At 39.3% G+C, this 13,672-nt stretch overlaps 1 protein-coding gene across 1 annotated transcript in view; it reads right to left on the bottom strand.

Moving 5' to 3' along the window:
* Positions 1-1,155: 1,155 nt before the first annotated feature.
* The window catches only part of LOC119819098 (obg-like ATPase 1), a 74,918-nt gene continuing 62,401 nt past the window's right edge, over positions 1,156-13,672 (bottom strand). The window contains exon 6 of the mRNA XM_038337121.1: positions 1,156-1,235. Within this exon, the coding sequence (XP_038193049.1) occupies positions 1,203-1,235 (33 nt within the window). The 3' untranslated portion in view covers positions 1,156-1,202. The remainder of the gene's footprint in view (positions 1,236-13,672) is intronic.

Here is a 13,672-nt window from a genome sequence, read left to right as displayed (position 1 = left end):
TGCATCTAAGTACTTAATGAAGTACAGGGAGAAACCGACAATATATTTTAGGAGAATTCAGGTCTTTTTCTTTGTACAGTTTTGATCTATCTCTATGACTCAATAGTACAGCATGCTGAGGAGGCAGTGAGGGGAGCCACAGTGAGCAGGAGGCCGGTGTCCCCATGCCCACCTGAACTCATCAGCTCTCTTCAGATTTCTAAGGAAGGGGAACAAATCTGCACATTTTAGTTACATATTAAAATGACAACATTTAAATGCAGTTTTTTACTTTGATACATTTTGGAAGTTTCAAGCCAGTATCTGGGAGTTTTTTGCATCCAGGTTTAGCTTTTTTAAAAAAACTATTTAATCTGGATTTTAAATTTTATGCCAGTTATAACCCCAGTAGAGGTTTTAAGGTCACCTGCAGTATCAGTGTGGCTAGAAATTCTTGGCTTAAAACACTTTATTTACCAAATATCATTTTAGTCTAATTTGTAGCAAACACCAAACAATGTTTACATAACTTAAATTGGATAAGCAAACATGCACGATTCAAAATTTTCTGATTTAATTCTGTTTTGGTAATGTTCTCTTAGTGCAACAAACAAATTATTTAGGAGACTCATCTCTAAATGTAACATGAGGCAAAACTTATTATCATTTCAAACATTTTAAAAGGAAAAGATAATAACCATATTATATACATATCCATATGCTTTGTGTTAGCGATATGTATACATATATAGATATGTATATGTATACCAAAGAAACACTTACCATTGTTTTCTTTCTTATATAGTCTTTTCAGAAAGATTAACCAAGTAAGACCATCGGCTTTGAGGTCAAAAATAAGTGCTTATTCAACACTTCAATCTAGAGTGGGAGACAGAGAAAGAACCCTTTCAAAACGCTGAGTAAATATGGAGTAAAACTGAACATACACACTAATGGAGTAAACATTTTCCTTTTCATAATCTTTGTTTGTAAAGGATTAGATGTTATGAAATATTATGAAGTGAGAGATGGGGAAAAGGAAAATATTAAGCTTGGGAATCTGTAATCAAAGCTTAACTGTATATATTACTAGATATAAGATAATGAGCAGCCCATTTTGTGTATCTAAGAAATCAAAGCAAAGGCAGTAAACAGACAAGAGTATTTACAACTTACCTCCTTGTCATTTCCAATCATGATAGAAGCGTACAGGTTTCTTTGATCTATAACCCAGGATTGACTTTGCACATTATATCCTGTATATGATCAAGAAAAAAAATTCAGATGAACCCTTAACGCACTTGATACTATGAACTAAAAGTTTCACATCTTCCAAATAAAATAACTTTTGTAATGAAAGCCACACAAAACAATATTTTGTATCTCAAAAAAACCCTGATGACCATGATGATGAAGCATTATGTTAGTGTACAAAGTCAGCAAAATTAGTTAACATAACAATATGAAAAACTGCAAGACAAACCTCAATCCACATCAAAGAGGAATTTAAGAGTGAATTTATCTAGTGATTCCACACGTTATTTGAAATGGGGAGGGGAATATACTGAAGAGCGACTAAGTAGATTTTTCCTTATAAAGAAAAAACAAAGTAACCCATGTAAACCTATTAATGATTATTTATTCTACAAATATTAAATGAACTGACCAAAACCTTTTTTTCTTATGAATTAAATTTGTTCTGACAACACCTTTCTCCCCTGCCCACTTCTCCAGTGCTTCCCCCACCCCCCAACCTGCCAAAGCCTCCATTACACAATGGACAGAGCCCTGCACTGGTGACCTCCAACCCAGCTGCATTCTCTTTCGGAACATCTCTCTCTGCTGGAAAATCTAAAGGCCTTTTAGTTAGCAAGCCAGTGTGCATTCAGAAGGAGTAACTGCGGGAGGAGCCCAATGGGCTTTTGTTCTCTGGCCTTTCTTCACAGAAGATTAATCATCTGTGAAATGGAAACGGCAAAACAGCAAGTGACACAAACGAACCCTTCAAGACTTTCCTCATCAGCCCTGTGGGGTCTGAATCTAAAAGCTGCGTGTGGGCAAGGCTTCTCCCTTAACAGGCAGGTGCTAATAAAAGGCTCTCAGGTCCCAAAGGTCAGACTCAGCTCTACCAGAAGAGGCACGGTTGAGAGTCATCTGGGCTTTTTGTTTTGGGAGAAATTTTGCTGTTGTTGTTTTGTTTTGTTTTTGTAAAGATAGTTTATGGACCTATTTTTAAATATTATTTCGTAAAATTTGTTGCAACACAATCGTTAGTAATAGATTTCTGAGAGTATTTTACATCACCATGACCAGTTATTCTCTAATAAATGTTCTCTTTTATAAATTATCTCAAAATTTAGTATACCTTCCTGCAAATCTTACTGTTACCAACAAGAAAATAAGAAAAAGGCCCAATATCCTCAGATCCTGATTTGCAGCCCCTCCAGGGAAAGGACTTCCCATGGATTTTAAACAAGGAAGGGGCAAGATGAAAACTTTTAATGAAATCTAACATGTTTCTGCTTAAGAATAATCACTTTACTCTTCTACACCTAAATTTCACTCATAAATGTTTTAAAGTGGCTAATGCAACACCATTTCCTACAGGAGAAGATCAAAGTGCTATATTACAAATGCATTATATTAAAAAAGCCCTGTGCAGCCCTTGCATTAACTGTTCTTTAAACCCTAAAAGGCTTCCCATAGATCTCACTTGGCACTGCATATACACCTTTGACAAGTACTGTAGACCATTTTATTCATTGCCTAAAATTGTAGGCAATTATGTGGCGTCACACTGGCCACCTGCAAATTCTGAATGCCTGCTGCAGTTGTCAGTGCAAAAAACTAATGTCGGAGGGGATTAATCTAGGGGGAGAGAGTCCTCTTTAATGGCTCCAGCAGGTGAAATGGCCCAGCTGGTTACTATGATGAGTGGCCAGAACAGCTTATGTAGAGACATGCAACAAGATTATACAAAAGAAAACAGAGGTACCATCTTATACTTCGTTCCATTAATCTTTTCCAATTAAAAAAGAAACCAGACAAAAGAAAGCCAATTCAAAAATAAGGGAGGGAATTAATTTTAATCATATGAAAGTATAAAATACTTCTGTGACAATAAGCATTTTTACAGAGCCAAAGGGTCTCGATGAGGGCTGACCACCAGTGAAGGAATTCGGGGCTGCTCTTCATTTAAAAGTAGTGAGATCCTTGCTTCAGGACACAGATGCACTGGAGCACTAGTTCCAGCGTTGTCTTTCAGGACTATAGGGGCACTGCAGCTTTACTAAAGAGAATTAAGTCATACGTGAAGTTCACCAACAGTATTTTCCTTAGAAGCCACAGTTATGTGTTAGATTACTAAAACATGCCAGTTTTATCTTAAGACAAAAGAGAAGTAGATTGCAATCAGATAATATTATTTCACATAAATAACCAGTAGATGCTATATTAACAGTGTGTTCTTTTCTTATATAAAAGAAAAATTAATTTTAATTAAGAAATTTAAATGTTATAACCTATCTAAAAAAATTCTAATTAGACCAAAAGGGTGTGAGATAAAATGTATAATAGGCTAAGTAAATGTTTCCCTTATGCTTGTATATATAAGCATATTAATAGATATACTATATTGATAAATAAAAAAATGAATAATGATTTTCAGTTAAATAAATTTATTTAGCTGAAGTGTATGTACTTTACCAAAATTCAGCAAATGAGCACATAGTAAAAACATTACTAATCCCTTTGTATTAAATCTCTAATACATTTAAGTCATTTTGAGATTTCGTATTTCAAATTTTTATTCATGTGTGTCAGTTTGTGTCTGCTACATTGTGTCCAGTTGGATCCCCTGGAGCTGGAGTTATAGGCAGTTGTGAGCCTCCTGACAGTCGGGCTGGTACTGAATTCAAGTACTCTGAGAGAACAGCAAATGTTCCTACACACTGAACCATCTCTCTAGTCCCTCGGATTTCATAGTATTTTTTATGAATATAAATTCTTTGCCTGTATATATGTCTGTATGCTATGTGTGCCTGATGCCCATGGAGGTCAGGAGAGGGCACTAGATCTCCTGGAACCTGAGTCACAGATGATTGTGAGCCACCAAATGAGGTGTCAAGAACTGAACTCAGGTCCTTCATAAAAGCAGCCAGTGCTCTTAACCGATGAGCCATCTCTCCCACCCAAGATCTCATATACCTTTCCTATCTTAGGTAGAAATACAGATTTTGGAATATGAACCTGGACTGCTTTTGTAACCATCTAACATTTCATTTTAAAAATATAATCTGTGCATTATTAAGTGCAGCACACAACGCCTGTCTGCATTCTATGTGCTACCAAACAGTTCGCGACCTTTGGGCAAGGGGCTGGGGGTTGAAACATAGAGACACACAGACAGAGACAGAGACACGGACCTCTAGTCACTGGTAAGAAGCCCCCTACTCAATAGCACCATGGAGGTTTATATACCCAACAGTCAAGTGGGCCAACAGGTGAAAACCTTATCCTCTGATCCTCAAGGCCAAGGCAACACGTGCTCGTGAAGCAGAGCTGGTAACAACTTTGACACAGCTTTCAGTAACTCAGATCAGAAGGAAAGTAAAGATCTCTAGCAGGAAAGAGCAGCTGGAGGCCAGGACTCGAAACAGTCCCAACAATTAAGAATAAACTTGCCAGGCAATGGTGGTGCACAACTTTAATCCCAGCACTCAGGAGGCAGAGGTAGGCGATCACTGTTGAGTTCGAGGTCAACCTGGTCTACAGAATGAGTTCCAGGACAGCCAAGGCTACAAAGAGAAACTCTGCCTCAAAAATCCAAACCAAACCAAGTCAAACCAAAAATAAAACAAAAAAATAAATTTGTCATCTGAATTTTGTATTAGCTTGCAGTTTTATGAGTATACTAATCTTAGAGCTAACAAGATATGCTTTAAGTATGGAAACAAAAAGGGCCAACTAGGGAAAGTGGAGATGTAGTTCGGTGGGAATAATGGATTATACACAGAGTCTTGGGTTTGATGCTGGCACAGTTCACTAAGAAACAAGGGAGGAAGGTGGGCTTGAGGTATTGCTCTTGCACATGGTTTTAGATGCACGACCTTGATTGAAAAATCAAAGGGAAATCAAGTCAGGAATTAAATATACTCATTTGGAGCTCAGAGGATAGATCAAGGCTAGAGACACATAGAATTTATCTGTAATTAGACAATGAATTGGAACCAAGACAAGGATGTGACCACATAGGGAAAGACTTTATATTAAGAGGAGAGCTGTTATGATTCAAATGTGAACCGTCTCCCACAGGTCCACGTCTTTAAACACCTGGTTCCCAGTCAGCTGTCGAGGCTGTGCAACTATCAGAAGGTAGGGTCTAGCTCAGGGACTGGGCCATTGGGAGAAGGTCTTATGGTTTTAGAGCCCAGATATGCTTTCTGTCCTGTCTATATTTGTTTCCTGATGCACAGAGCTATGAGCAAATAGCCTCCTACTGCTGTGGGTGTGGCTTGGAGCTTCTCTTACTGTCAGGCCTTTCCCGTTATGATAGACTAACTCTCCAACTAGAGCTAAAATAAATTCTTCCCCTCTTTAAGTTGTTTCTTGTCAGGGTTTTGGCTACAGCAGCAAGAAAAGTAATCAGTACACAAGATTGCCTCACCATGTAGTTCCTAAGTCTTTGGATCCAGTTTATAGAAGAAATGAGAAAGAGTTCAGAGCTGCAGGCTAAAGCAGGGTTCCTAAAACTTATCCATTAATAACCCCCTTTACACCTGAACAAATTTTTAATGGCCCTGTATATACAGGTATATAAAATATGCAAATGAACCAAACATTTACTGATAATAAACCATAAAGAATTTATTTTAAAACCATTTTGCATGCATATAATATTGTCATTTATTAGGAACTAGAGCAAAATGTGGTTACACTACATCAAGAATTAAATATTGGCTGAATATTTGATGCCACAGAATGTACAGCACCTGCAGTGTTTTCCAAGCTGACTGTCAGTGCTGAGAAGGTCCTTTGCAAAAATACAAGCACAAGATAGCAGAAGTATGTTTAGGGCCATTTCAGAAATTGTTGGAAATTCTGTCTTCATTCCAATCACAAAATTTTCATTTAATAATTAAAAAAAATAAAATACAACTTCAGCCAGCAAACAACAATTTTAAAATCAAACAAGCAAACGCTGTCAGGAACACTATTACACGCTTAGCCATCAACTGATTTTGGGCTGCCTCTCAATGCTGTCACACTTTCACAACTCATGTCTGTGGCCCACATGGTGGTGCACGTCTTTATGCCCTGGACCTAGGGAGCAGTGGCTGCTGGATCTCTGTGAGCTCGAGGCCAGTCTAATCTACAGAGCTAGTTATAGGTCAGTGAAGTCTATACACAGACCCTGTCTCAAAAAAAAAAAACAAAAGTCAGCGTCATCTACGAGCTAGATAAACCCTAGGATGCTGTAAATTGATCTCAATGGGCTAGTCTGCTGGGAGTAAAGACTGCAATTCTGATAGAAATGTGAACAATGAAGATGGTGCTAATGAAATTTGCCATAGAAACAAAGACTCTACTGGAAACTAACCTCTATTGGCCAAAGGTCAGGTCATCCATGTTACAGACAGAGAAACTCACTTTCTTCTGCCTAATTCTAAAAAACTGAGCTAGGCTGAATTCAAGCCATGAATAGTAACCATGCAGGCTGTGGCACAGTTACTGTTCACTACTTTTATCCAAATTAGCAGGGAAAGAAAGCAACAAATAGAACATAAAATCATATATATAACCCTCCAGTTTCATGGGGTGGCGCTGGGAGGAACATGAGCTTCATAGTTGATGACAAGCAGGGTGCAGACAAAACATTTGTAACTGTTAAAGCGATTAGCACCATTAAAGACTGAATATATGAATAACTTTCTTAGAAGTTTTTAAGAAGGATAGTAAAGAAAATGCAATTGGGTTAGCAAGATGATTCTGCAAGCCTAAAGACCTGAATTACATCCCCAGGGCCATTTACAGGTATATGGAGAGAATCAATTACAGAAAGGTGTCTTCTGACCTTTGCATGGACACCCTGTGACACGAATACCCGCACAAACACAATAATAATAAATAAAAATTTTGATATAAATGTTACTAAGGAGAGTATTTAAAGCCGGGCGGTGGTGGCACATGGCTTTAATCCCAGCACTTGGGAGGCAGAGGCAGAGGTAAGTGAATCTCTGGGAGTTCAAGGCCAGCCTGGTCTACAAGAACTAGTTCCAGGACAGGCTCCAAAGCTATAGAGAAACCCTGTATCGAAAAACCCAGAGAGAGACAGAGACAGAAAGAGACAGAGAGACAGAGAGAGAATTTTTCTTTTTTCGAGACAGGGTTTCTCTGGCTGTCCAAAATTTGCTTGTAGACCAGGCTGGCCCAGAAATCAGAGATCCACCTTCCTTTGCCTCCCAAGTGCTGAGAATAAAGGTGTGCACCACCATAGCCTGACTTGCCCAAAACTTTTTACTTGACAATGAAAAATCTTGGAACTGTTGAAACGCTAGTTCATGCCAGGCATGGTGGCACTTGCCTTTAATCCCAGACAGAGGCAGGTGGATCTCTGAATTCCAGACTAACCTGGTCTATAGAAAGCATTCCAGAACAGCCAGGGCTACAAAGAGAACCTTGTCTTGGGGGAAAATAAAACAAAAACCCTGAGAATCCCTAATCCAAAAAACCTGGAAACCTCCAAAACCTCCAGTTTTCTGAACAATGGCAAGACAAGAACTGAGAAATTCCACATTTGATTCCGTGTGATTAGTGGCGGTCAAAATGAAGGAATACTAAAAACACTGCATGAAACTGTCTTCAGCAATATGCATAAACATACATGAAATATAAATGGATTTGTGTCTAGAATTTAGATTCTGTCCTCAGAATGTAACAGTAATGAAGAATATGAAAAAAAATCCTATCAGAACATGTCTGCACTCAATAATTTTAGATAACATATAAAAAATCTGTAGAGGTAAAAAAGGAAGGATTTCTCAGGACAAAACAACTTTATGAATATATTAAAAGCCCTTTAAATTGTACACCTTAAGAGGGTGAATATCTAAGTATATAAATTATATCTAAAAGCCATTTAAAAGCAACAGAAGAAAAAAAAAGAAGTATAAGATTTCCTGTGGATAAGAAGAGTAAGCAGGCTTCAGACTTGACTGGTGGAAAATGGAAAGAATTCCTGTGTCCACAGACCTTCATCTTGACCTCTGGAGTGAGGGACAAGGTCATCGGGTGGAGTAAGGAGCACATGGAAGCACAGAGGAGCACAAGAGGCGTGGCAAGCACAGGAACACAGCTGCAGCACAACAGAGAAGCCAGATAACTACTGAGACCTGCAGGAGGTCACGTTCATGGGGGCAGCAGCTCATCTTCTTAAAAATCCTTCCGGTGTTTGGCAGGCTACTGGGAAAGTAAAAGTGAATGGGTAGATATATTTGGTTAACTGTTTCTCTGGCATATGTAACATAGCACTGCTATGTATTTCTTTTTCTCTCTTTATGTATAATGTGTGTGCGCATATATGTGTGGAGGTCAGAGGTCAATGCTGGGTGTCTTCCTTGATTGGTCTCCACCAAGCATAGCTTTTATATTGTTGCTGAGGATACAACCTCAGGTCCTCAGTTTGCCCAGCTGACGCTTAGAAGCCACAATATCTCCCCATCACGCTCTAGCTCTCTGCTGTCATTTGTTTGCTTGTTTGTTTGTTTGTTTGTTTATGACAACTTCTCACTCAGTAGACAAGCTAGCCTCAACTTGTGATTCTCCTGTGTCTCACTTTTTATTTTTAATTTTTCCTGTTGTTTCTGAGACAGGGTCTCACTATGAATCCTAGATGACCTTGAACTACTGGTACTGCAGGCGTGTACCACCAAGTCCCACTTCTTTTTTTTTAATATTTATTTATTTATTTTGTATGCATTATTCTGTCTGTGCGTATGACCGCAGGCCAGAAGAAGGCACCAGACCTCGTTACAGATGATTGTGAGCCACCATGTGGTTGCTGGTAATTGAACTCAGGACCTTTGGAAGAGCAGGCAATGCTCTTAACCTCTGAGCCATCTCTCCAGCCCCAAGTCCCACTTTCGATCTACTGTTTTTGGTGCTTGAGATCAAACTTGTGTCTCCTAAGAAAGTATTCTAATGCACGCGCACACACACACACACACACACACACACACACACACGCACAGACACACGCACACACACGCACCCTTATATAAACCAGTGGCATAGTTAGCCTTTTGTTATCAGTCCTTACATAAATTTACTTCTGTCTCATATGCTATACAAACTGATGGTCCTAAAATAGTCTTAATGAACTTAATATTTGGGACACTTGCTCATCTCTGCATTATCTTGGGAGGTCTCAAACACCTTTGTATTTCCTAATTTCTGTCCTCAAATGGAGAACAGGGTGTGCAGGTACACATACCATTTGCACAGCATACTGAACACACTGTCCACCATGGTAACTGATTCGTAGTCCTTTTCTAAAGTAATGTGGCACAGTCTACAACTTCTCTTAAGAGCTTAGTCTCCCAGTCACAATGAGTGAGCATCTGACCCCATGCAGAGGTGGGAGTGAAGGCAATGCGGTGCTCAGGCTCCTGAGTCTGGATCAGAAAATATAGAGCACACATAGACAGCAAGTGAAGAAATGCTGAGAGAACCAGACAAGCTACCTGAGACCAAGTAAGCTAATTTTCAGTAGGCATAAATTATAAAGAAGCAAAAAGTCAGAAATAAAAATATCTAAGGCAAGATATAAATCATAATGGCAACAGAAGGAAAAACAGGTTCCTCTGTGATGACAGGGCACCAGAGAGCCCAGACTCTGAGCTTCCAGGAGCTGTCCTGGTACGACTTAAAATTCAATACCAAAAGGCATATGACTATATAACAAACTGTTCTTGAGTATTTTCTTAATCTCACTGCATTTATGGTCTTATATTTTAAGATGAAAATCCAATTTCTTAAAATTATCTTAAACTGAACCTGCTCCTTTCGACTAATAGCTTCAATTTAAAAATAAAATTTCTGAGAGTAAAGGACACAGAAGTTTTTCATCTCTAGCAATTTTTACCTATATATTCACATGCTATACAACCAAGTATGAAGTCAATTTGTTCCCTAAAACCTTATAATAGTTCTTTACCAAAAATAATGACTGTAAATTAAGCAAAATAGTGTTAGGATTATTTGGTTAATTGTAGTCAATTATGCAGAGGTTCTCATGTAAAAAGCAAAAAGGAAACACTAGCTCAACCTTTCCAATTGTTGCTTAAAAGCAGCATTGTTCAAACCCTCACCAGTGTTTAGAGTAATTACTTTTGCACTCTTGAAGTAGTCCAGCCCACCACAGTGTGGTGGACTAATTGAGAATGGCCACCGTAGGTTCCTGTATTTGAACGCTTGGTCTCCAGCTGGTAGAACTGTCTTGGGAAGGATTAGGAGGTGGCCTTGTTGGAGGAGGTGTGTCACTGGGGGTTGGCTTTCAAAAACCCACACCATTTCCAGTTGGTCTCTCTGCCTTGAAGCTGTGGATCAGATGTGGGCTAACAGCTACAGTCCCAGCACCATGCCTGCCTACTGCCATATTCCTGCCATTATCATCATGAACTCACTCTTGAAAGCACGCCCCCAAGACACGGTTTCTTTTATAAGCTGCCTTGTCATGGTGTCACTTCATGGCAGTAGAAAAACAAGACATAAAGTTTGAGTTCCACATTGATATTACCACATCAAATTAAGAATTCTATCACTCACTTTGAAAAAATTATCTTCAAACATTCTGAAAGTACAGAATAGATTCAAATAATAAACTATAATAATCTAAGTACACTCCTGATTAATACATATTAAAAATAAATGTGTGTTTGTGTGTGCAAGTGCCCACGGATGCTAGAAGGATTGGATCCCCAGGAGATAGCGTTTTAAGCAGTGTGAGCTGCTGGGCATGGGTGTTGGGAACAAGGTCTTCTGCAAGAGCAGCAAGCATTCTCTCTCAGTCAGTGAGTCATCTCTCCAGCCCTCACCACTGTTCTGTGTGTGTTGTGTTCATGTCTGTGCAGATGCGTATGTACGTGTTCATGTGGTGGCCAGAAGACAAACTCAGAGTTTGTATTAGAAGACTCTCATTGGCCTGCAGTTTACCAAGCAGGCTGGGCTGGGTGCCCAGCAGTCCAAAGACCCTGCTGTCTTTTGTCTCTCCAGCACTGGGACTGTAAGTGCCAGGTCAGCTGATGGTTCTGTGGGTCTGGGCTCACACTCAGGCTCTCTTACCAACACTTCACCCACATCTTCCCCAGCCTATGGGTCATGAACTTTTAAACTGATTGATGAACTTAAGTATTTTTTAACTTTAGGGTTTTTTTTTCTATAAATTTATTTTATAATAGCAATAAAGAGGCTAGAGAGACCACTCAGAAGTTAACAGTACTTGCTATTCTTACAGAGGACCTGAGTTTAGTTCCTAACACCCTCATCGAGTTACAGGCAGTTTGGGTACCGGGCACACATGTGGTACACATGCATGTGAGCTGGCACTCACACATATACTTAAGTAAATAAAAGTGATAAAAATAGACATTTTGATATTCTTGAATATATTATGTTTAATAGAATAAATCAAACAGAAAAGAATGAAAATAATATAATTCTATTTATAAAACATCTAGAATAGGCAAATCTTTGGAGACAGAAAGGAAAACAAAAGTTACCAGAAACAGAGATAAGAAAATGTGAAGTTACTATTTAAAGACCACAGAATTTCACTCACTCTAAGTTTATGAAAAATTTTGGTGATGACTACTTAACAGAACTGAATGGTTAATGGAGAATGTTGTGCTATGTGCAGTTTACCATGACAAGCACCATTTTTAAAGCAGGAACCTTCTGTCTCAGCCTTTACCTTAACAGAGAAGTAAGACACTGAGGGTAGACTATTATGATACATGCCTGCAATTCCAGCACTCAGGAGACGGAAGCAGGAAGTTAGTTACCTTACAGAGTTCAAGGGCCACCAGGCTAGCTGGCAAGGCAGTGATGGATAAGAAGAAAAAGAGGAGAGGAGAAAAGAAGGAGCATGGTAGCCGATGCCTGTAATTTCAGCACCTAGAAAGCTGAGGCAGGAGAATTACCTTGAGTTTGAGGCCAGCCTGAGATACATAGTAAGGTCCAGCCCAGCCTGGGCTACAGAAACAGATACAGGTTTTCATCTTAGACAACTGGCCTTCTCTAAACTAGAGACTACACAGGAAGATGGAAGGATGCTATTTAGTTTCAATGAATATTACTCTTAATATCTTTAGAAATGATGCTTTTTATAGTGGTATATTATTTGTGTTTTAATAAATAAAGATTGCCTGAAGATTAGAGAGTAAAACAGCCACACTGATCGGCCTTACAGACCAGGCAGTGGTGGTAAACACATTTAATCCCAGCAGCCACACTAGTTAGCCATAGAGGCTGAGTGGTGGTGGTGCACACCTTTAATCCCAGCCCTAGAGAGGAATACAAACGGGAGGAGACAGGTCTCAGCTCAGTCTCATTCTGAGGACTAGAGGAGGCAGGATTGCCATTTCGGTCTGAGGTAGAGAGCTAAGAGTCAGTGACCCGCTGTTTTGCTTTTCTGATCTTCAGGTTGAACCCCAATATCTGTCTCTGGGTTTTTATTATTCATGCTACAGCTTTTGGGGCTGGAGAGATGGCTCAGTGGTTAAGAGCACTGGCTGGTTCAATTCCCAGCACCCACATGATAGCTCACAATTGTCTATAACTCCAGTTCCACAGGATCTAACACCCTCATACAGGCAAACCAATGTACATGAAATAAAAATAAATAAATAATTTTTTAAAGAAGAAAAGAAATGATGCTTTTAGAGGCTGAAGATGTAAGTCAGCTGGTAATATGATGGCCTAGCATGAACAAAACTCTGGGTTCTATGCCAGGCAGACATAAAGTCAGGTACAGTAGCATACCCTCATGATCTTTAAACTTGGAAGGTGGACACAGAAAAATCAAGAATTCAAATGCATCCTTGTCTATTCAGAGCTTGAGGCCAGCCTGGGCTATGTGACACTCTGTCCCAATGACAATAACAAGAAGAAGAAGATATATTTAAGTCATTTAAGAAAATTCCTAGTATGTTGAAGAGGTAGCTCAGAGGTTAAGAGCAGTGGTTGCTCTTCCAGAGGTCCTAGTTCAATTCCTAGCAACCACATGGTGGCTCACAACCATCTATAATGAGAGCTGGTGTCCTCTTCTGGCCTGCAGGGATATATGCAGATAGAACACTGTATATATAGTAAATGAATGAGTAAAAATTCCTAGCCTATGACATGTATGTTTTTACACACTCAAAATCCCAGGATTTAGAAGCCCACAGGCAGGAAGATCACAAGTTCAAAGCCAGCCTGGGCTACACATTTCAGAAACGAGTTTTATACATCCTTCCAAGAATTCTGTTTTTACCCCCCTTGAGAATTGGTTAAAATGAGGCTATGGAAAAGTGGAGTGAATCTTTAGTGTGCCGCTGTCATTTCAGCAAGAGAGCCTTAGAGCTACAACTCTTTGCTATGACGGAGGCGGCCTTCACTGGAGTAGGAAGAGAAGTCTTTCAGATTTTAGGAAAGG

This window comes from Arvicola amphibius, chromosome 7 (assembly GCF_903992535.2).
Source record: "Arvicola amphibius chromosome 7, mArvAmp1.2, whole genome shotgun sequence".
Classification (NCBI taxonomy): Eukaryota; Metazoa; Chordata; class Mammalia; order Rodentia; family Cricetidae; genus Arvicola; species Arvicola amphibius.
The sequence above is the reverse complement of the archived record's forward strand: the minus strand, read 5'-3'. Positions and strand labels throughout refer to the sequence as shown.